Source organism: Ammospiza caudacuta, chromosome 4 (genome assembly GCF_027887145.1).
Source record: "Ammospiza caudacuta isolate bAmmCau1 chromosome 4, bAmmCau1.pri, whole genome shotgun sequence".
Lineage (NCBI taxonomy): Eukaryota > Metazoa > Chordata > Aves > Passeriformes > Passerellidae > Ammospiza > Ammospiza caudacuta.
This window is the reverse complement of record NC_080596.1, coordinates 9,685,875-9,709,824: the sequence shown is the minus strand read 5'-3', so window position 1 is coordinate 9,709,824 and position 23,950 is coordinate 9,685,875. Positions and strand designations below refer to the sequence as shown.

At 36.8% G+C, this 23,950-nt stretch overlaps 1 protein-coding gene across 2 annotated transcripts in view; it reads left to right on the top strand.

Annotated features, from left to right (window-relative positions):
* CENPE (centromere protein E) overlaps positions 1-22,584 on the top strand; it is a 37,783-nt gene extending 15,199 nt beyond the window's left edge. Inside the window, exons 21-43 of one of the 2 annotated variants that reach the window (XM_058803347.1) lie at positions 14-176; positions 646-800; positions 2,229-2,543; positions 3,360-3,671; positions 3,817-3,975; positions 4,468-4,677; positions 5,231-5,515; positions 5,627-5,785; positions 6,577-6,807; positions 9,534-9,764; positions 10,980-11,210; positions 12,092-12,292; positions 12,371-12,517; positions 13,731-13,943; positions 15,122-15,331; positions 15,853-16,062; positions 17,132-17,353; positions 17,968-18,171; positions 18,755-18,867; positions 19,360-19,457; positions 20,019-20,178; positions 20,605-20,867; positions 21,677-22,584. In XM_058803347.1, coding sequence (XP_058659330.1) covers positions 14-176; positions 646-800; positions 2,229-2,543; positions 3,360-3,671; positions 3,817-3,975; positions 4,468-4,677; positions 5,231-5,515; positions 5,627-5,785; positions 6,577-6,807; positions 9,534-9,764; positions 10,980-11,210; positions 12,092-12,292; positions 12,371-12,517; positions 13,731-13,943; positions 15,122-15,331; positions 15,853-16,062; positions 17,132-17,353; positions 17,968-18,171; positions 18,755-18,867; positions 19,360-19,457; positions 20,019-20,178; positions 20,605-20,867; positions 21,677-21,774 — 4,590 coding nt within the window. In that variant the 3' untranslated portion in view covers positions 21,775-22,584. Of the gene's footprint in view, positions 1-13; positions 192-645; positions 801-2,228; positions 2,544-3,359; positions 3,672-3,816; positions 3,976-4,467; positions 4,678-5,230; positions 5,516-5,626; positions 5,786-6,576; positions 6,808-9,533; positions 9,765-10,979; positions 11,211-12,091; positions 12,293-12,370; positions 12,518-13,730; positions 13,944-15,121; positions 15,332-15,852; positions 16,063-17,131; positions 17,354-17,967; positions 18,172-18,754; positions 18,868-19,359; positions 19,458-20,018; positions 20,179-20,604; positions 20,868-21,676 lie in introns of both variants that reach the window. The other variant, XM_058803346.1, reaches the window with a different exon arrangement.
* The last annotated feature ends 1,366 nt before the right edge of the window (positions 22,585-23,950 follow it).

Below are 23,950 nucleotides of genomic sequence, written 5' to 3'. Positions count from 1 at the left end.
TGTTTTCCTGAAGAATGAACTCTTAAATGACCATAACCAAATGCAAAAGGATGTCCAGTTATATCAAAGCCAAATAGAAGCGGGAAAAGCCAGTTACCGAAAAATGCAAGCTGACTTGCAGAGAGAGCTGCAATCTTTATTTCAAGAAAACACAAGACTAACTTCACTGATGGAGGGTAAAGTTCCAAAAGGTACTGGTCCAAGTGGTGCCTTTTCCCTGCTCCCTCTCTCCTCCCCTTGCCCTGTAATGGTGGGAGGATAGGCAAGGCTTTGGCTCTTGTCTTCTTCCATATATGGAGACTCTGGTTAGTATAAAGCAACCAAAGTATCTGGTATTGCTGGCATGGAGGAACTACTTGAGCACTTCCTTGAACATTCTGGAAAATTGCAGCTTGCAAAATATTTTGCACTGTCAAGTTAATGAAGATTGTTAGAGAGAATCTAAGATTAACTGGATATCAACCTAAGAAGTGCTGACTGCTTTTCTGACCAGGAGCTTTGTCTTATAATTGTTGGCAACAGTAAAATTTACTTCTCTGGAATTAAAACAATATAACATCCAGAATGAAATATAAACATTCTGCTTAAATTAAAATATGCTCTTTTCTCTTGCACTTGCTTATTAGTTTAAACTGCATTTTCTAGACTTGCTTTCTCATGTGGAGCTGGAAAAAAAGGCAGCTGACTTAAAAGGAGAACTAGAAAATGCTTTGAAAGAGAATGCACTTCTACAGAAACAAGTAAATGAGCTATCAGAATTTCAATCGCTACCAAATACAGTTGAGGCACAAAAGAAAGAGGTAAAAAAGAAAATCTAACTTTTTCTTGGTTTTGTATTGCTCTTCACTGGTAATGTACTAATGGAGGCCTGTTGGATATTGAAGCTTTAAAGCCAAAAGTTGTCATGAGTGAATCTGAGATTTTACAGTTAAGTTTGTTAAATTGTTGCTTCTCAGTTATTTAATATTTGTACTGAGTAATAAGTTTGTTTAGTTTAATATGTTTAGTCACTGACTACTATAATTATGCGTTATTTTCTAGTCCAACCTTGCATGTCTATTTGCTGTGGTCACCACTGACAACTGAATGTAGAAATACAATGGTGTTTGATCCTGGGCACTATTTTAGGACTGATTTTTTTTTTTTTTTTTTTTTTTTTTTTGTGTAACTGGACAAAGAGAAAATGTCAAGATCTCATAGCAGAAATTCTGCTTGAGACGTTAGAGATGTACCTTGCAAATTCTGGAAAACTTGTTAGGAAACTTTTTCTATTTCCTAGCAGGTAAGGGATTACTAGACTAAGTATGCTGCAAAGGTTTTAAAGGGTTGGTGTGCAAACACTTTCTAGCTTTCTTTGGTTTAAGAACCACTTGCACAGTGAAAATTATTCAGGGCAAGTAATCTACAAACTTATTAATGCTTTGTCTACTTCCACTAATCAACAAAATGTAATTAAATGTTAACAACTTTCTCTATATTGATGCCTTAAGGTTTTAGCGTTTATATTGTTCAGATTCTGTACTGCATTAGTGTATAACTCTGAACTCTATATGAAACACTAGTTAGCTGTCTTCACATTTTGGTCAGACTGAACAATCCTTCTGGGCTTGGGAACCAAGGTCAAACCACTTACCTCAGGCCCTGGAAAATATAAACAAAAGTCAATCAGGGAGGGGAGGCAAAAGCAAACCAGGGGAATGTGTCTTTTACCTGAAGCTATAGTTGGACAATTAACTTCTGATATGCAAACAGACCAAACTTCTGTCTGAGAAATCTTGTGACTGTTGTTCATCTAGGGTGTAGCCTCTGCCAGGCTTTTGCACTGCCCAAGGTGAATCCTTCAAAGCCCTTTAATAAATACCTACTTTATTCTCTCTAACTCTGTCTTGCCTCTGTTCTAAGTAGCCAGTCCAAGGCATCAGTATCAAGAAAGTATTGATAAATGTAAAAATTCAGTTTAGGAGTCCAGTCTTAGCTCAAACATAGGAAATAGGAAGTATTGAAGAACATCTAAAGAGTTAGAAGAGAGATTTCAGGACTTAGGAATCCTTCTCTTTTAAAGATTCTTTGCTAGACAGTTCCTCCCAAAAGAGAAAAACCCAATGCATTGTGTATGTTTGCCTGCACTTTATTTCCTACATCTTCATATGTACCTGGTTTTTATTATTTAGTTCTGACAAATACCGATTTAGAAACCGCTATATATTAATATTGTTTTCTGTTGGCAGATTGTTGAAAGATGTGAGGAGTTACACTTATTAAAATTGGAAAATGAAAAGCTGCTTTCTGAAGTAGCTGATAATGAAATGAGACTTAAACATATGTCTGAAGAAATTGAAAAATCAAAAGACAATCTCACCGATGTACAATTGAAATACACAAAGTGTAATGAGGAATATGTAGCACTTAAACAGCTCCATGGAGAAATAGAACAAAAATACATTGCTGCATCAGAAACTAATGAACAAATGAAGCTCCAAATAGAATGCCTATCTAAAGAAGCACAAGAGTCTAAAACAATTTTGGATGAAGTGAAATTAGAGGTCAGTGTCAGCTTGCTCCTTTTTACATATGAGACTTGAGGAATTAATTTATAGTGCTAAAAAAACCTGTATAAAATGTTTTTGGAGAAATACTCTGAAAGGTATAAATTACATGATCACTGGCTTCCTCTGGCATGAGTGGGTGCTACTTACTCTGTGCCAAGACTATTGAAGGCTTAGTCAGCTCAATGGACTCTTTTTGTAGGAAAAGAAATGTAATTGCTCTAGATTCTTCCGTAATTGACCTTTTAATGCTTCTTTTTCCATTCTTAAGTAATACCTTTATTATGTAAGTTTTTTTCTATCAGTGCTGCTCTCACCTACTCTATATAAAGGCATAGAAACAAAGTTTCCTCTTTGGGAACTGGAGACCTTTTAGAACATGAGTTCTTTCAAACCAGAGGGAATAGCAACAGTAATTGACCATTTGGCCAGAATAGACAAAATATAAAAAAATTTTAAAGACAGGGAAGTGAAGCATACATATTTTTGACAAAGCTTTGGGCACTGCTCTGGCTGTCATATTCCAACTATGGCTTTGATAATTCCTAAGCTATGCTACAGTTTGATGTGTATGTTTTAGTAAGACTTTTGCTACTAAGGAGCCATCACAGGAAAGTTCCATAAACAAATGCTTATTAATAGTGGGCAAGAGTGTAAGTAGTGACTTACAGAGAAATCATGACCTTGCTAGCTAGCATCTTTCTTCCTTTCTAAGCTCATAAAAGCTCATTATATGTACTGTGAGAACATGTACATATAATGGAGTTCCGCATTATAATGCAAGTGTCTGTCCTTTTCCTTTCCACACTAAAGCTCTCTAGCAAAATGAAAGAACTGGAAGAGAAAGAAGCAGAGCAAAAACAACTTCTTGAGCTAAAAGAAAATCTTGTTCGGACTCAGCAGAAGTTAAACAAACTGGAGCAATTAAAAGAGAAGGAAAGGATTAGTGAAGTGAGACTGGAGGCCAAAGACTTGGAGATCCAGGCAGTCTTGCAGCAGCTTACAGAATGTCAGGAAGAAATAAAAACTCTAACCCAGGAAAGAGATGACCTGAAGCAAAAAGAGGAGTTTCTCCAAGCTGAAAGAGAGCAACTCAGAGAGGATATAAAGGACACTGTTTCAATGGTAGGAGAAGGACTTTAAAATTATATTAATATTTAGGAGAATATAGGAGTGGGAGTTTCTGTGGTTGTTCTTAATCAAGGAATGCTTACTAATACTAAAAAATACATGTATTTTCTTTGTGGATTTTCTCTCTTGTATTCTAAAGAACATCTTGGCACATGAAGATTTGAGAAATACACAGAATTCTCTGAAGGAATCCCAAAAATCTGTCAAGAAGTTGGAACAAACTGTTTCTGAAAAAGAATCTCAGATTCTGAGTGTGGAAGAGGCACTAGGAAAAACCATTAAAGAACTCCAAATACAGGTAAAACTTTATGCAATAATTAAAACAAGGCCAGTTAATCTGCTTCTAGTCTCTTCTGCATCTCTCTTTCTTAAAAACTTTCTGGGCTCTTGATAGCGAGTGTGCAGGAAAAGAGTACTGCCTAATCCAAGTCTTGACCAGCTGCTGCTGTTTCTGTAGAGCTTCAAGGGGTAATGTACAGTCAAATTAACTTTTGCTTAACTTGTGTGCCCCATGGTTGTGGATTTGAGTGGTGGCATTGGATAGGAAATGGAAAAGGAGATGAGGGTTACTTAAGTGTAGAAATGAGGCTGATTTATATTTAAAATGGAAATTTCGTTATTTATAACAGTCCCAATGAGAACTGTAAGACATGATTGTCAATGGCAACTCAGATCCCAATATATCACAGAAGCCTGTTATAAATACTGTAGGAGAGTGAATGAAACAAAACTTTGGCATTTAATTTTATATTGAATTCATGAAAACACTGTCTTTGCATTTTTTAAATAGATCTCAGAAATGACAGAAGAAATGAAAATCATCACATCAGAGAGAGATCAGCTTGCTGAGGAAAAATCAGAAAGTAATACCTGTAGAGAAAGTGATCAGCTTCAGCTGCAAAAGGAACAAATCATTTTTCTTACCAAAGAGAACCGTTCATTGCAGGACAAGCTGGACAGTTTACTTTTGAAAACAGAGGAGTGTGGAGAAGGAACTTGGGTAATTATGCTAAAGCTGTAATGGGAAGCTTGCTTATTTAAACTTTCGCTCGAGTGAAAAAATTGCAAAACACACTGCAGAAAAGGGTCAAGGTACTTTACTGTGCCTCATTAAACACCAAGTTTATTATGGTTTACTTGAGATATAGGCCACCCATATTGTTTACATAAATAAATGTGTATATATACATATATATGGACATCCAGTAGGAGAAGGACTATAAATAGAACATTAACTTGATACAGGATAGTAATGATATGTACTGTTCTGCAAAGGAATGTTCTATAATTGAGTAGATGAAGCTAAAAACTCATCTGAAAAGGGTGGATTAGGTGTTCTAAAGCAAAGGTAGAACTTTTTTACTGACACTGAAAGGGACATTGCACAGATGACTTCTTGTAATTGTAATTGGATGTGCTGATTACACTTTTCTGTGTGTGCTTTTATAGCAGTGCCTCTGACTGTTGTACATAATGAACCTGTCAAAGGTGTCAGATATGTTTTTCCTAAAAGTACTTCCTGCATGTGTTTACTTGAATCTCTTACAAAATAGATACCACAGACTCAAGGACAATCTATGGAGCAAGAGTTATTGCTTCTGAGAGAAGAGCTGAGCCAGGCACAACAGAAATTGCATGAAATGGAGGAAGCAAAGGCCAGTGAATATCAAGGAGAACCCGAAAAAATGGAGAGAACAGTTGTTATTCCAAAACCACATGACTCCCAGGAAGTCAGCATCCAGACTGAAAGAGATGATGATGAATTTAAAATGCAACTGGAAAATCTCCAGAATGAGAGAGACCAGCTAAGAGAAATGCTACAGGAGACAATTAGCAAGGTAATAAAAGTAGCTCTCTCCCCATAGGAGAACAGCTCTAGTGGATTTCTTCAATTTTTGGAAGGGTGGTTCAGGTGTCAATGTGTTAATGTACTTTTATTGTGTCCAAAGAACTCAGAGATACAGGAGGAGTTGAGATGTACTCGTGAATGTCTTACACAGCAGCAGGAGAAGATTGTGGAGCTGAAAGGAAGTATTTCAGAGAAAGAAAACCAGCTCTCAAAGGTGCAAGGGGCATTGAAGGAGAAAACTGATGAGCTGCAGCAGAAGGTCAGAAGCAGTTTTGTCAAGAAAATTACAAGTTCTGCTGAATTTGGTGGTCCATGTCTACTGCACACTTCAGTTTCTAGAGCTCCAGTAGATGTACTAAAGAATCCCTTTATTTATAACTAAAGATGTCTTGGTGCTAAATGAATGAATATTATTTAGTATCAAAAATGCACTTTAAACTCTCTCTCTTCTCAGTCTTACATTTTATACATTCCAATAATGTCATTTAGCTATCTGATTCTGAAGATCCTTGAGCAACTTTAGGAGAGCTTAGGTCATGTTTTAATTTTAACTCTATTATCAATTGGTTCTCTGCTTTTTGTTTTCATGTCCGAAGCCAGTGTGGATTGTAGGCTTCATTTTTAACTCTCAGTAATGTCTCCTGTCTACTATGGATAGAGCAACCAAGGCATTTTTATGGATTTAGAATGTCTTGCATGTTTTCCCTCATTTTACTTCTGCCTTCCACTGAGACAGAAGCACTGACATTTGATTGGCTTTTAAGCAAAATTGGGTGGTTTTTTTTTTTTTATTTTTGGCTTACTATATCTGGAAACCACTGGGGGTATTATTTTCCCTAAAACAATCCATTTACAACAACCCATATGTATAGACACTGCTTCTGGATGATGATCCAACGACACTCTTCAATCTAAACTTCGTTGCTGGGACAAGAAATCTTAGGAGCATATAATGTTACTGGTTGTATTTTCTCCAAAGCATCAAGTTATTTTTGCCCATGCAAGAGGTGATTACAAATAACAGTCCTGCTTTGGATTTGTTCTTTGCAGCTCACTGAAGTCACTGAAAACCTGACTCGCGTCTCAGCTGAGTATGGCGACCTCCTGGCAGAAAAGCAGCAAACTGAAAGGGCAATGAGTGAGCAGCTTGAGAGAATCACTTCACTTAACAAGGAGAAGGATGAGCTTCAGCACATGGTAGAGACCTGTAAGGAAAGGGAAGAACACTTGTTAAAGGTTCAGAAGCAGTCAGAGACTTTGAAGGACAGCCTGACAAACCAGGTGCGGAGTTTTGGTGTTTGGTCACTACTTTGTATTCTGATGTTTTCTCAATGGTGTGCTAAACTCTTTCTCCACCTAAATCCTATTTAATTTTTATTTCTCAGAGGATCATTTTTGTGCTGGCACGCAAACATGAACTTTGGAAGATGTTCTACTTTGGTTGTACTGATTTAATGTTATGAACACTGTAGGAGAGTGAATGAAACAAATCTTTGGCATTTAATTTTAAATTGAATTAATGAAAACGCTGTCTTTGCATATTTTTTTTAATAGATCTCAGAAATGACAGAAGAAATGAAAATCATCACATCAGAGAGAGATCAGCTTCAGGTGCAAAAGGAACAAATCATTTTCCTTACACGAGAGAACCGTTCATTGCAGGACAAGCTGGACAGTTTACTTTTGAAAACAGAGGAGTTTGGGGAAGGAACTTGGGTAATTATGCTAAAGCTGTAATGGCAAGCTTGCTTATTTAAACTTTTGCTCGAGTGAAATAATTTGCAAAAGCTGCAGACCATTAAAGAGCAAATTTATTGTTTACTTGAGGTATAACTACCAATATATTCATGAATGTACGTCTGGCACCAGAATGTGACAAATGTTTTTCTGTTAGTAAAATATTGACTTGATTTAGGATGGAGATGTTCTGCATTGATCTGCTCATGGATATAGTTCTTATAATCAAGTAAGGTGAAGTTAAAATTTACTCATCTGTAGAGTAATTCTGCTTTTTTAAAGCATAACTAGAATTGACTTTGTCCTTTTTCAATGGAAGGGACATAGCAACCAACACTTTCTATAACTGCATGTGCTGATTGTACCTTTGTGTGTGGGAGAGTGTGTGTGTATATATATATATATATACACAAACACAGGCACATGTATATAATGTAAACTTCAAAAGAAAAGTATTGTATGTGCATTTATTTTTATTATTGAAGAGGCCTTGGAAAAATTTCAAGTAAATAATTTTCTGGGCCTACCTAGCATTTTATACTTTTGAGACTACAAATAGAGATAAGGTCTCTAGTTTTAAGATGGCAGAGGTTTGTTGCTGGGCATTTTTGTTGCTGATATTCCCTCTAGGCTTTAAGTATGCTAGTGAAATACTACTTCTGATAAATTCTTTAGAAGTTTTTGCTTCAAGGTTTATTTTCACATGTTTCTTATTTTACTAAAGAAACTTAAATTTAACATGGACTTTGGTCAAATTTTAATACTCTATAAGAAGTACAAATCTGTCTAAAGCAGTGTTGATGTCTGTTGTACATAATGAACCTGTGAAAGGTGTCAGATATGTTTTTCCTAAAAGTACTTCCTGCATGTGTTTACTTGAATCTCTTACAAAATAGATACCACAGACTCAAGGACAATCTATGGAGCAAGAGTTATTGCTTCTGAGAGAAGAGCTGAGCCAGGCACAACAGAAATTGCATGAAATGGAGGAAGCAAAGGCCAGTGAATATCAAGGAGAACCCGAAAAAATGGAGAGAACAGTTGTTATTCCAAAACCACATGACTCCCAGGAAGTCAGCATCCAGACTGAAAGAGATGATGATGAATTTAAAATGCAACTGGAAAATCTCCAGAATGAGAGAGACCAGCTAAGAGAAATGCTACAGGAGACAATTAGCAAGGTAATAAAAGTAGCTCTCTCCCCATAGGAGAACAGCTCTAGTGGATTTCTTCAATTTTTGGAAGGGTGGTTCAGGTGTCAATGTGTTAATGTACTTTTATTGTGTCCAAAGAACTCAGAGATACAGGAGGAGTTGAGATGTACTCGTGAATGTCTTACACAGCAGCAGGAGAAGATTGTGGAGCTGAAAGGAAGTATTTCAGAGAAAGAAAACCAGCTCTCAAAGGTGCAAGGGGCATTGAAGGAGAAAACTGATGAGCTGCAGCAGAAGGTCAGAAGCAGTTTTGTCAAGAAAATTACAAGTTCTGCTGAATTTGGTGGTCCATGTCTACTGCACACTTCAGTTTCTAGAGCTCCAGTAGATGTACTAAAGAATCCCTTTATTTATAACTAAAGATGTCTTGGTGCTAAATGAATGAATATTATTTAGTATCAAAAATGCACTTTAAACTCTCTCTCTTCTCAGTCTTACATTTTATACATTCCAATAATGTCATTTAGCTATCTGATTCTGAAGATCCTTGAGCAACTTTAGGAGAGCTTAGGTCATGTTTTAATTTTAACTCTATTATCAATTGGTTCTCTGCTTTTTGTTTTCATGTCCGAAGCCAGTGTGGATTGTAGGCTTCATTTTTAACTCTCAGTAATGTCTCCTGTCTATTATGGATAGAGCAACCAAGGCATTTTTATGGATTTAGAATGTCTTGCATGTTTTCCCTCATTTTACTTCTGCCTTCCACTGAGACAGAAGCACTGACATTTGATTGGCTTTTAAGCAAAATTGGGTGGTTTTTTTTTTTTTATTTTTGGCTTACTATATCTGGAAACCACTGGGGGTATTACTATATCTGGAAACCACTGGGGGTATTATTTTCCCTAAAACAATCCATTTACAACAACCCATATGTATAGACACTGCTTCTGGATGATGATCCAACGACACTCTTCAATCTAAACTTCGTTGCTGGGACAAGAAATCTTAGGAGCATATAATGTTACTGGTTGTATTTTCTCCAAAGCATCAAGTTATTTTTGCCCATGCAAGAGGTGATTACAAATACCAATCCTGCTTTGGATTTGTTCTTTGCAGCTCACTGAAGTCACTGAAAACCTGACTCGCGTCTCAGCTGAGTATGGCGACCTCCTGGCAGAAAAGCAGCAAACTGAAAGGGCAATGAGTGAGCAGCTTGAGAGAATCACTTCACTTAACAAGGAGAAGGATGAGCTTCAGCACATGGTAGAGACTTGTAAGGAAAGGGAAGAACACTTGTTAAAGGTTCAGAGGCAGTCAGAGACTTTGAAGGACAGCCTGACAAACCAGGTGCGGAGTTGTGGTGTTTGGTCACTACTTTGTATTCTGAGGTTTTCTCAATGGTGTGCTAAACTCTTTCTCCACCTAAATCCTATTTAATTTTTATTTCTCAGAGGATCATTTTTGTGCTGGCATGCGAACATGAACTTGGGTGAAGGGTTTTGTCTAAGTTTGATTTCTACTGATATTTAGCAATAACATCCTTATCTTGTCTCAGATTTGTAACCTTGATTGGATTGGTTCTTCTTTGCAATGAATATGAATTTATCTGAGTGCATATTTAATACAGTAATCTTTAATTGCAGATAGATTTCCAACTTTTTGAAAGGCAGTGTGTAAACAGCATGAACTTAAATGGGTTTTGAATCTTTGGTACATTGCCCCCTCTCAAAGGTGCAAGGGGCATTGAAGGAAAAAACTGATGAGCTGCAGCAGAAGGTCAGAAGCAGATTTGTCAAAAAAATTAGAAATTCTGCTGAATTTGGTGGTCCATGTCTACTGCCACTTCAGTTTCTAGAGCTCCAGTAGATGTACTAAAGAATCCCTTTATTTATAACTAATGATGTCTTGGTGCTAAATGAATGAATATTATTTAGTATCAAAAATGCACTTTAACCTCTCTCTTTTTTCTCAGTGTTAAATTTTATACATTCCAATAATGTCATTTAGCTATCTGATTCTGAAGATCCTTGAGCAACTTTAGGAGAGCTTAGGTCATGTTTTAATTTATTACACTACTATCAGTTGGTTCCCTGCTTCTTGTTTTCATGTCTGAAGCCAGTGTGGATTTTCGGTTTTATTTTAGCATATTGTGATATCTCCTATGCATACAGCACTTAAGACATTTTTATGGATTTAGAATGTCTTGCATGTTTTCCCACACTTTACTTCTGCCTTCCACTGAGACAGAAGCACTGACATTTGATTGGCTTTTAAGCAAAATTGGGTTTGTTTTTTTTTTTTTATTTTTGGCTTACTATATCTGGAAACCACTGGGGGTATTATTTTCCCTAAAACAATCCATTTACAACAACCCATATGTACAGACACTGCTTCTGGATGATGATCCAACGACACTCTTCAATCTAAACTTCATTACTGGGACAAGAAATCTTAGGAGCATATAATGTTACTGGTTGTATTTTCTCCAAAGCATCAAGTTATTTTTGCCCATGCAAGAGGTGATTACAAATACCAGTCCTGCTTTGGATTTGTTCTTTGCAGCTCACTGAAGTCACTGAAAACCTGACTCGCGTCTCAGCTGAGTATGGCGACCTCCTGGCAGAAAAGCAGCAAACTGAAAGGGCAATGAGTGAGCAGCTTGAGAGAATCACTTCACTTAACAAGGAGAAGGATGAGCTTCAGCACATGGTAGAGACTTGTAAGGAAAGGGAAGAACACTTGTTAAAGGTTCAGAGGCAGTCAGAGACTTTGAAGGACAGCCTGACAAACCAGGTGCGGAGTTGTGGTGTTTGGTCACTACTTTGTATTCCGATGTTTCATTGCTCATATGCTAAACATTTGCACAAACTCTTTTTATTCTCAGCCTATAAGCTTTATGGTTGGCAAACATGCATGAACCGTGGGCAATGGATTTTGTCTACATTTCTTTATTGATTTTTAGGAATAACTTTGTCTACTGATCTCAGCCTTGTAACCCGTTGGATTGGTCCAGTTTTAGAATGAACGTGAATTTATCATTTGTGTGCATTTTTAATATAATTATCAGAAATTGAACATGTCTTCCACCTTTTTAAAAGGCCCTCTGTATACATTCTGGACTTAACTGAGTTTTGAATAGTTGGTGCTTTGCACACTTTCTGAATGCCTGACAATGTTTGAAAATCTTGGACCTAATTCTGGTCTACTCATGCTTTTCATATTGTTTCTTTTGCAGCTTTTCACCTGTCAAATTTTTCCTTTGTAGATGAAAGAGTGTAATTGAGGATTGCTTCAGTTTAGCATATATTACTCTCCAGTTGAGGAAATGTAAAGATATTGTCCATCTTTTGTGCTCATCTTCTATTTATTTTAATTTTCTTATGATATAGACATAGGTTGATTCCCTTTTCCTTGGATTCCACTTGTTTACAGAAAACCAAAGTCGACTGATATAAACTTTTTGGGTGTCATGCTGTTCCTCTTCCTTGTAATTCTTTTCCATGTGATTAGAACACCAGAATTATTTTTCAACTTTTTTTTCCACTAGTGTGATTTTTAGTGATTAAGATTTGTGATTTTTGTATTTGACACAACTGATTTTACTACTTCATAGGGTGTATAAAGACCACAACCACCAACTTGTGATTTGTGTTTTTCTCCACTGTTCATTGTAGATTCAACAGTTAACTAAGACATTAAATAGCGTCTCATGTGAGAAGGACCAGTTATTAGCTGAAAGAACTAATCACTCTTTACAACTTAAAGAACAAATCTCATCAGTTAGTCAAGAAAAAGATGAGCTACAAAAACTTCTTCAGGATGTCAGGTCTGAGCGGGACCAGCTCAAGACAGAATTGCAAAGAAGTTCTGAGATGGTGGGTGTTGCAATTTGCATACCTGAGTTATTCATAATTTCTCATCTCAACTGGTACTTAAATATATTTTTATTTTAGTGTGTTGAAACAAAGGCAAAACTGCAAGATGCTTTAGAACAAATGAAGCAGAGAAACCTGAACAATATGTCCATTCAGGTAAACCCAATGGATATTGCAGAGCAGGTGGCCAATGACAGCTTGACAGACAAAACATTGAAAATTAAGGTAAGCTTATTTTTCTGTTTGTTTTAAGGATGCACATAGAAACTTAATGACACTTGTCATGGAGCATAAGCCTTTTGTGCATTATGTATAAAGTGGTTTGAATGTCTTGCTAAGGTGCTGCCTACCATGGGATCATTTGATTTGCTGTTGTTGTTCAGTGGTTGCACATCAACTTAATGGTCACAGAATATCTCACTTGCTTTCATTACTGTCCAGCCACCTCAATGAAAATAACTAGTCATACAGGCTCATAGAATCATTTAGGTTGGAATCTATAATCTCTTAGATTATAGATTCCAGCCCTTAAACCAGCACTGCCATGATCACTGCTAAACCATGTCCCTAAGTGCCAGGTGTACAAATGTTTGAAGTAGCTTCAAGGATGGTGATTCCACCACTTCCCTGGGCAGCCTGTTCCAGAGGTTGGCAGCCTTTTCAATTCAGAAATTTTTCCTAATAACCAGTCTAAACCTCCCTTAGTGCAACTTATCACACATTACTGGAGACAAGAGGCTGACCCCCAAAGAGGGCTATGCCCTCCTTTCAGGCAGTTGTAGAATGATAAGATCTTCCTGCAGTCTCCTTTTCTCCAGGCTGAAACGCCCCCAACTCCCACACCCACTCCACAGAACCTGTGCTCCAGACCCTTCCCCAGCTCCATTGCCCTTCTCTGGACACTCCCCAGCACCACCATGTTCTTTTTGTAGTGAGGGGCCCAGAGCTGAACACAGGATTTGAGGTGTGGCCTTGCTAGTGCTGATCCCTTTTGTAGTCCTGCTGGCCACACTATTCCTGACACAAGCCAGGATGCCCTTGGCCTTCTGGGCCACTGGGGAACACCCTGGCTCATGTTCTGCCAGCTACTGACCAGCACTCCCAGCTCCTTTCCTGCTGGGAAGCTTTCCAGACACTATTCCCCCAGCCTGTAGCACTGCATGGGGTGTGTTGTGACCTGGCAGTTCAGCTGTTGAACCTGAAACAGAAGCACTTTGCCTGGGTAATTATCTGGGTTTGTGCCTGGATTGGTGTTGTTGTCATATCCTCATAGCAAGTCAAAACTGAAGTCTTAATCATAATAACTTTTCCTGTTGTAAAACCAGTACATACTGTAGGGGTTAGTCCTGGAGTCAGGTAATTTATTTTATGTTTCTGTTTATAGCTAATCACACTTTTCCTCATTGTGAACAAATTAATCTGTTTCTCTTGCATTTAGGAGCTTCTTGAGAAATTCCCAAGTATGGGGAAGAGATATGAATGTCTATCTACAGTGTCTCTTAAGCTGAAGAGTGAACTGAACAGTCAGAAAGCACTGCTAGCTGTGATACTACCTCAGCTTCCACTGGAGCAGAGTAAACAAGTCAAAACGCTTCAAACTAAAAATGAGGATATTAACACTCGTCTCCAGAAATTATTGACCAAATTGAAGGTACCAACTTATAATGCTGAATATGTGGATGCTTCATATTGTTTGGATTTGGGTTTGGGGTTTTTTAAAATAAACTCTCAATGGTAACAGCTAGGATTTTATGTACTCTAGCTTTGCATTTTGAGAATCCATATATTGGAGAAAATAAGCTGAAGAGTAATTGCTTTACAATCTTAAACTGTAAATCAAACTTAGTTTTTAACTGTAGTTGCTGCTTTGCACAGAATTATTACATTAATATTATTCCATTTTAATTGGAAAATGGAGTTTCCTTTCTGTACTAGAGTACAGAAAAATCAAATAAATCAAATAATAGATGACTATTTCTCTGTGGGGGGAAAGAGATATGCAAGATGGATTGGAGATGCAACCTTACTCTGCAAAACTGCCCAGGTAGTTTGATTTTACAGCCTTCCCCCGTTTGGAATCAGTTTCTCCATTGGGCTAAAATTATTAGCAAAAAGGTTAAGGGTAATTGGGGAAGAATTCCTGTTAACATATGCAGAGGTACAGTGAATGACAGTTTTTTCTGTTTCTTTTATTTACCATGAAATACTAAGGGCTGGGGGTTTTTTTGGTTAGAGCATGGAAACATGCAGAGGCCTAGAGAGAGGGGCTGAGGTTCTTGAGAGTCAGTGATGTCTACAAATAACCATTAACTTGGAAGCTGAACTAATATTCCAAAGGGTCTCATTTTATAACTTAACACAGACATTGTAGGTTTAATTTTTTCCATAGTTGGCTTTTAACTTTCATGGTTAAAGATGTTTAAGATTCAACTAGTGAGCTCTGCTAGAATAAAGTTTTAAATCAGCACAATGATATTATTCTTATAGATCATCTGCACCTTTCACAACTCCAAGAGAAAATAAATATAACAAAGAACACTTTGTTTTTCAAAGTTTAGATTTGTGTAAGACTGTCTCAGCCTTTTAGACTTCTTGGCTTTTTTGGAGTCTACAGCAAATAGCGTACTGGACAAGTGCTCTCAGCTAAAAGGCTTACATGCCATTACTATAATGCACATGTGAACCTGATTTTCTTAGTCATGTTAGTTATCCTGGACATTTAGAGGCTCAGAGAGTAAATAAATTGAATTATAAAATACTGTATTTTAGCTGGATGCAGGGTACCATTTTAAAACAGGCTCACTGATAGATTCTGTGCTTCTGCAACAGCTTCTCTTCGGCTCTGTTTGCACAAAGAGAAGAGAATATCACACTACTGTTCACAAGTATGAAATGGAATTGCTGGAGGAAAAGAGAAAACAAGATCACCTACAGTCCCAGATTCAGTGTCTCAGGAAGATTAATTTGAAGCAGAATGAAGTATCATCTCAAGAGTTAAACAGCTGTGAAGGACTGCAGAGTTTCTACTTGGATGCAGAGGTAATATTTGGGGAAAAAAATAGACAATAAAAACCCATTCCAAGGCATGGGGTCATGTGGTGGTGGGAATCTAATGGCATTGGCTTTATCTGTTAAAACTTCTTTTAAGGGAGGGGTGAAAAAATAGAGGTATTTTTTATGCTGCTAGTTCTATAATAAGGTTTTGCTTCATAAAGCAGCTGAAAATAAAATTATTAGGTTGGAAAATACTTGTGACTGTTATTTACTAAATTGCCCTCTACATTACATACTATTCAATACCAAGATAACTTGTTCTAAAACAATGGAATAAACTTTTGCTAATAAGCACTTTCCCCCCCCCTTCCACGTGTCCCAGGAACATGGATTGTCTTCTTGCTTTCCCAATAGGGTGTAATTTTAAGTCTAGCAAAACTCCTTTGAAATGATAATTAGATGCTAAAACAGACTCCCTGCTATACTGATAAGTGAGAGGACAGAAGGTATATTTAGACATGTGATAATCAAACCAGTACTTAAATTTTAATTCCCTTTTTTTTAAGAGCATTCTCAAAGATGTATCAGAAATGGAAAATGAACTTCTCTGCATAGAAGCAGAGTTAGACCAGGAAGCAAGTGCTAGAAAAGAAACAATACAGTTCTGGGAAGTTTGTTCAGAAACTCACTGGGATACAGAGGAATTGAAAGAAGAACTAAAGAAAGATAATGAAAGACTCCTGCAAATTTTTAAATTCTGGACTCCTAAAGTGAAGGTAAAATTAAATGTTACAGAATCAGAGATCTGTTTCGTGTAAGCACTGCAAATGCCTATGATTGAAAACAAAACACAAAAAAGGCTCTTAAATCATCATTCATTTATTATCAGCATTTACTCATACTTCAACTGTAAAATGTAGGAATATTTAAAAGATTTTCAAAAGTTTTTTAAACTTGAAAAGTTGCTTTCTAAAAGACTTACTAGTTAATAAATGGGAATAGGGTTGTTTATTTGGGGTTTTATTATTCTGAATTCTGAAAAATGTTGCTTGTCTTGCCAAACTTTATCAAAACTACTATAGCCATTTTTGACTCAGTCAAATTTATATTTGCACTCCTTTCTTTCTCATGCTTACCGCTTGCCTCTTTTGGAAATCTGGAGAGCATTTTTCAGGATTTAGTGCACTATGAACAGGATTTCACAAGATTTCATCTTTCTGATTAAATCTTAAGTTTAGCCTATTTTTATAAGTTTCTTCTGTAGAGTTAATAGTCTGTCTTGACGCTTTTAGGATTTTGCAGTGTTGGCAAGGTTTTCACAAGAATTCCCTAACCTAATATTATGTAGATCAAAGCTTTTAACAAACAAAAATCTAGTAAACATTGTCATTTCCTGAAAATTGTGAAGTTTTTATTTATCTGACATGTTAAACATGTGGGTTTCTAGAATAGTCCAATGTGCAGGTTTAATTCCCTTTAGTCAGTGAATACATTCTAGTAAGAAAAATCTGTGAATAATTAGGTTTTCTCTGGCTGACTTTCAAGAAGTCTTCCCATTATAGTTCATTTTGTTTCTTTAATAGTAGAGTTTGAGTTAATGCAGAAATACTTGTAAACCTGCAATACACTATCATCGTGTCTTGTGCCCCTTCCTGCCTCCTGTTCTTTTGTAAATTAAACTGTTCTTTGAGTGATAATGATACTATTTCTGACAGCAAGCATTGTCAAATGGGGCACTGAAACAAGAATGTGATAATAATGCAGGCTAAGGTACTTCCTGTTTCTTCACTTGCCATATTTCTAGCAGATTAAAAAAATATTCTATGTAATGCTTCTGATTTTCAGATACTCCTTGAACTTTCTTCAGAACTGGATGCCAGAACTGCTGATTATAGTAAAAATGCTGATGTTGAATTAAAACAAAGAAAAGAGAAAAATGAAGAGTTGCTTCAGTATCTAAACACTCTAAAAGAAAAACTGGCCCCTGGTGGCTCTGCCAGTCTGGCATTAGAAGAAGAAAATTATAGGCTTCATAATAAATTAAAGGCTGCAGAACAAGATAAAAAGGTACCAGTACTTGCTTCTGAGGAAAGCTTCTTTAATGCTTGCTTTCTAAGGGAGAGTACTCCAAACTGAAAATAAGGATTGATGGCAACTTTAAATCTATGCCACCACAATACAAATAGAGTACACTTTATTTCAGTAGCTCTTTTATTTCCAAAGTGCAATTTTGAGCTCTTGCCTGTAACATGATTATTTTAATTGCCTGATTTCTGTACACAAATAGATGTTGAGTTTAGAAATTGATATGAAAGCTTTTATTTGCTTTGGAAGTATTGACTTTAATAGGGTGATACTCTTGATGCTTCCTGTAAGTATATGGTATTCACTATACATGAAGCTGGAGAAGAATTCTCTATTTAATCACAAGAATTGATAATTCATTTTTTTATGCCACAGTTACCCTTCTCCAAAACACTTTTTCTTTTCTTAGACTTGAGTGTTCTAGACTATTAAAAGGTGACATAAAACAGTGACTTGGACATGAAGAGTTGCTATAGAGCCTGTAGTGTTGGGATTTTTTTTTGTGTGGTTTGGGTTTTTGCTAGTTCTTGCTAAGAATATGATCGTGTGCTGTTACTGTTACTGCTCATAACTGACTGATTGATGTATCTCAATAGGCTATGGAAGTAAAAATTCAGAAGTTAGAAAATGTAATAAATGAAGTGGGAGAAAGTATCAAAGAGAGAGATGACAGGATAAGCAAGTTACAAGCACAGATGAGAATAAGAACAGAGACAAGTGAGCTCACCCAACTGCAAGCCAAACTGAATGAGATGGATAATTGCCTCAGGACTGCCTTAACAGAGAAACAGAGTCTTCAGGTATGAGCAAAATACTTCACTCTTCTTTCTCCTCTGATTAAAGACACAAAGCAGGCTTGACAACAGTTGTAGGTGAAACATAGCTCTCCATATCTCCAGTCAATGTATTTATTCTGTATGGCATTCCTAGAGTAAATTCCACTTGCTTGTTTAGCAGCCAGTTTCACATTCTACCAGTGCAACCATCAGTGGCAACATTTAGAATCCATATTACAATTCTATAAACTGTGTCACTTGTATGTGATGCATTTCTGAAGCACTTGAAACATCTTAAAACTTTTAAACTGAAACATGATCTATTTACTCAACATTTGCATGCTAATTTAGAATTCACAGATTTATATCTGCACAGAAGTCAGCAAAACTTCCTAAAATATGGTAGCATGTAATACACCAGTGTAGGATACCAACTGCTACTATAGTGCTAGTTGGTAATGTGAGCCACCTTAGTGGAAAATAACTTCCTGCTCCTGGTCTTGTCCTGCAAAATCCAGCAGATCTATAGTAAAGATACAAGGTAAACATCCCTTAATTTCATTGCTAAGTAAAAAGCCCTTATTTGTACTAAATATTTTATTTTCAGGCAAAATTAGATGAAGGTGCTGAGCTGTACAAAGAAGAAATTGACCATCTCAAAACACAATTGGTAAAATGTGATATGGAAAGAATCAAACAATCCAACTCCTTTGAAAGGAAGTAAGTTCAAATTTTATCTTACAATTCTCAACTACTTCATTCTTAGCTTCTGCTTTGCTCTTTTCCTACATAATAAGTAGTTAGCATTCAGCTTGAGGTGTTGTAAGTTTTCATAGTGGTTAGAGAAAGTAAAATCTACACACCTTGGGTTGCTTACAAAACTTCTTCCCTATACACCCACCAAAATTTCTCAATCAACTGTGTTCAGCCATATATGAAATAACTGTTCTCACAAAAGAAGGCAAGGGGAAAGCAATAACTGAAAGCACTCTCTACTTGATTAGAGAGAAGGATACACCAAAAATAATTAGTCCAGCTTTTGGGTGCACTTTATCCAAAAGCTAACTGACAACCAGGTTTATGTAGTTTTTCTTGTAAAACATGGCTGTGTCTTGTATTTGATAGCTCATTGGTATTCAGCTGAAACTGTAATAATTATTAAACTGAGGTTTTTTGTGGGTTTTTTTCCCCCTCCCTTTCTGCTTCATATAGACTTGCTAATTATGAAGCCCTTGCAGAACACCAAGAACAGCAGTTAACAAAGCTAAAAGAAGAACTGAGGAGAGCATACCAAGAGCAAGATGTTACTGGTAAATTCAAGATAAATAGAAGGGACTCTTTCATGTTAAACTCTGAGTTTTGAGGCTAAATCTTTGAAGATGAGATTGAGATGCAGGCCTTGTACTCAAAGGGTATGAGGGGAACTGGGTGCATTGGAAGATGAGATGGAAAGTAGATTCCATCAGCTGCATATGAACTGCATTACAATCACAGCAGTTCTTGTGTTTTTCTCCAGCCACGTTTGCTCTTGTGGAGGGATAAGCTGCAGTGGTGGTAGCTCATGTTGCCACTTTCTCCTTGACATATGAATACCTAGTTCTAATCAAAGCTATGACATACCTGGAACAATAACTAGTTTACCTCTAAATGGCCCAGTGAAGAATCTGTCATGTTTCTTATTATCTCCCTGGCAGTGTGAATAGTGGGAGGTGTATTTTTTGTAGAAAAAATAGTAACTGTTGGAATGGCACTTGTAACCCAGTGAAGTTTGACATATAAGACCACAAAAGAAATAGGCTAAAAAATGTATTGGTTTGATTTTAAGCACTCTCCAAATTATGCACACACACTTGTATAAATCTATTTTCTAGTGCTGAAAGAAGCAGATCCTCAGCAACCCCAAAAACCCCTTACTTGTGGTGGTGGCAGTGGTATTGTGCAGAGCACACAAATACTTGTTCTAAAATCTGAACAAGCCAAGCTACAGAAAGAGAACTTGCAGCTGAAGAAACAAAATGACCTTCTATTGAGGTAAGCGGACAGCTGACTAGCAGCATGTCAAATCATTTATGTACATTTATGTATTTATGTACATCATTAGTGTATGTTTCTGGGAGACCTATAGAAATGAGTAACCATTGGTTTTAGATATCACATCATGAACTTTTATTTAAAGCTAGTGTTTTATGGCTTATAAAGCCATAGAGGCCTTTTGAACTTTAAATTGCTTACTTTCTTAATAATCTTTTAAATTATGGAAGCTACACTTGAATTGTACATTGGAAGGAATTTCAGTTTAAAAAAAATCCTCTGAAATCAAGATACACAACTATTATACTGCCATGTCTGTCACACATCATCTGAAAATACAGGAACTCTCTGTTCTTCAGGAATTTTTTCTTAAAGAAATTGCTTTAAACTTTCCTTAATTGAATGCTGGGGTTCTTTTCTTTGCAGTGATGAACTTCAACTGAAAGAAGAACTCAGGAAATGGAAACAAAGAGCACTAAAATTGAGAGAACAATCCTTAAGAGAAACTACTCGAGAGACAATACCAAAGTCTCCTAAGAAGGCAGTGTCATACTTCTTTAAAGAGCAAACACCTTCACCCTGTAAGGAAACTGTTTCTCAGGAAACAGTGACTCAGGACCTACCAAAACCTCTAAATCCGACTCGTCCAACAAATTTCTTTGATAATTCCAACTTGGGTGTGCTAACAGGTACGTAACACAGTGGTAGTGTCCTATAAGATTTGAAGATGCAAAATGTAAGGGATGGCCTGAGATCTGAAACTTGCATGGTAACAGTGTTCCTGAATGGATTGTCATATGACTGTTGAAAAGCAGACCATCTGAGCTGTGAAGCTTCTGTGTGCTCTACAGAATCAAAATACTAAAATGAATCCTTCGCCTGCTGAAGAATATACAAACCTTTTTTTCCTTTTCTACAGTGGAACTGTTGATGAGTGACTTTTAGAAGTGAATCAGCAAAATATTGTTATTAGATAACTGGTGTTCTAAAATGTTTTGCTTTTTTAACTTTGCTTAAGCACAGATTTCTGGTAAAACTATATAAAGTTAACTGGTTAGCTTTTTTCTGAAGTTTTTCAAGATGGTAGACTTTAGCCTTTGATGTTGCATTTGCTACTCTGCATGGTCCCAGCTGCAATAATAGCTGTTTTGATGAGAACTTCTGTTCCTCAGCATCACTTCAGATTTCTTGTATCTGGCCTGATGACTTTTAGTGACCTTCTGCCCTCATGCTTCTCACAGCTTTCAGAGGGCTCCAGCAGACATGTTGAAGAGTAGCCAGGTTTTGAGGTATTAGTAGCAGGCTTCCATAAAGAACATGACTCATTATTTGGTTTTGTGATGGCCACTTGGTAACAGCACAGCTTTCCTCACAACACAAAGCTCCCCAGAGGGAAGCTTTCATAGCTGACAGACAAAACACTAATCAAGATTAAATCACTGTACTCCTGCTGCTTGTCTAACTAAGAAAGTCTTTAATGTTCTTGTCTTCTGTACAGATACACGACCTGAGGGCAGAGAGTCCACACAAGAACATCTTAGGCACTTCTTTGGGACTCCAGACAGAGATAAAGCCCCTGACTGCAAAACCCAGTAAAGATGCTCTGTTGTAAGCTGCCCTTACAGTGCCTACAGCCAGGATCTGCATATACAAAAGAAAATTGCTTCAGGTTAAAAACCATCAGCTGCTTCCATCTTTGCTGTCTTGGAGTTTCTACTTCTCACAGCTGAGAAAGCTGGAATATGAGGACAAAGATGGAAAACCAGATGTTGCCCCACAACCTGCTAAGCTGCTGATGTTCTACTTTGGTGTTTTGGTGTGGATTTTTTTCATAGGAAAGGGAAGCTAATGTATTAAAAAAAAAGGGAAAAGGAATGGATCACAAACTAATCTACTGTGAAACTTCTCAGTCTCAAAGTTTTCATTCTGTCATTCCTAAAACAGCCCTTTTCTGAGGTGTTGATATTTCAATCTTCAGAGTGCTGTTGACTTGGCAAGAAATATTCTTTTTGTTTCTTAGCATGTGGTTTTTATACCATATATTCTTTGGGCCAACAAAAACTGCATTTTCACCACAATCTTGACTTCTTAGGTCACTGCAACCGAAGTTACTGATCTTGTGTTTGTAGAGCACACAATCAAGGGTTCCTCTTAAACTCCTTAAAAGTTTCTGCAGCTCAGCCAATTATGGTACAGTGAATAACTTTGAATTTTGCATAATTTTTCAATATACCTGTCTGAAGTTGTCTAATTGCACTTTTTTAAAGTAGGAAGCAATGAACTTCACACTTTTCTGCTTCTCTAGTGAAGGGAAAACAAACCAGATCATTGGGGCAAGATGGACTCATTAACCTACTTATCTGTATTGTGAGACCTACATTTTGTATGTTTTATACAAGAAATTTTGACTTGACAATAAAGTTTGTGTTAAATATGTAAAAATGGTTTTGCTGTTCACTTGTGCTATGATCCAGGGATGCTGACTGCAACATTGTGTCTAAATGTTACCAAATTAGTCTTTTACACTGATTTCATCACTTCCATTATTATTATTATTATTCTTGTCTCCATCCTCTATAACCTTCTGCAGTAATTACTTGTGCAGATATTTACTATTGTCAAAGTTTTATTTAATTCTTTGGGTCTATCAGAAAATGGTTGAAGTCTAAAATATAGATCCTCCTCTCTTTCCTGCACTCCTTTACCAACTAAATAGGAATTGGCCACTCAGAGCCTGTGATCAACTCCACTAAGGATAAAATCATTACCATGAGATGAGAAAGTCATACCCTAAGGAAGATACCTGCATCAAAAGCATCATCCTTATTTTAGAGGAACAAATCTCTGTGATGCTAGGTCCTGTTAGGATCACCCAAACTGACAAGCAGATGCCTCCACTGACATGTTCCTGAGCATTCAGCAGTTACTGGAACTGGAGGAGGCACACAAGGATTATATACCTGATGGAGGTACTTCTTTGGTAAAGAATCAACCTTCTATTTACTTTGGCTGGAAACTGCCAACTACTTTTCCTGTAAGCTGCAAGGATTTATCTCAATCTCTAGCCTGGAATGTGTTTTGGAAAGCTTTTAAAGGCATGATGATATACAGGTTCCAAATACCATTACAGAGTCGGGCACTGCAATGTCTTATTTCTGATCACAGCCACAGGAGTTTATTTTCTGACAGGGATAAGGATAAATACAAAGTGCTGGTAGGTCTGTGGTGGTTTCTTTTTTGAGGTTGGTTGTAAGTTTTCTGGGTTTGTTTTGGGTTGGTTTTTTTTTTGTTTGGTTTGTTACTTTTTTTTTCCTACTATGATAAACGAGATTTCCTTTGGCCACCAGCATTTTGTTGTTCTAATAAATGAATTAGACTGATATTTTTTCTTCCAGAATTGGGAAAGAAGGTGTATATAAATATATACCTCTTCTATATACAATTTCCATTGGTTTTTTTGTTAATTATTACTTGCTTGAAACAACTACGTTTGGTGATTTTTCTGGTGATTGAACTAAAAAAAGCAGAAACTTATTGCAACAGGTGGCAAAAGCTTAGGGGCATAAGGATAAGTGCTTTTAGCAAATTGAGTCATTACAGGTTTTGTTTACTGGGGAGCTGATTTAGAAAGCTTTAAAAAGAAAGAAAACCTTAGCAGAAACACAGGATAAACTGAACTTCTGTGTATGTGTGTCCCATTTTATCCACAGAAGTGGCTTTTCTGAGAACTAACTGATGTTTAGGCAGGACACCAAATTCCTTAATAATACTA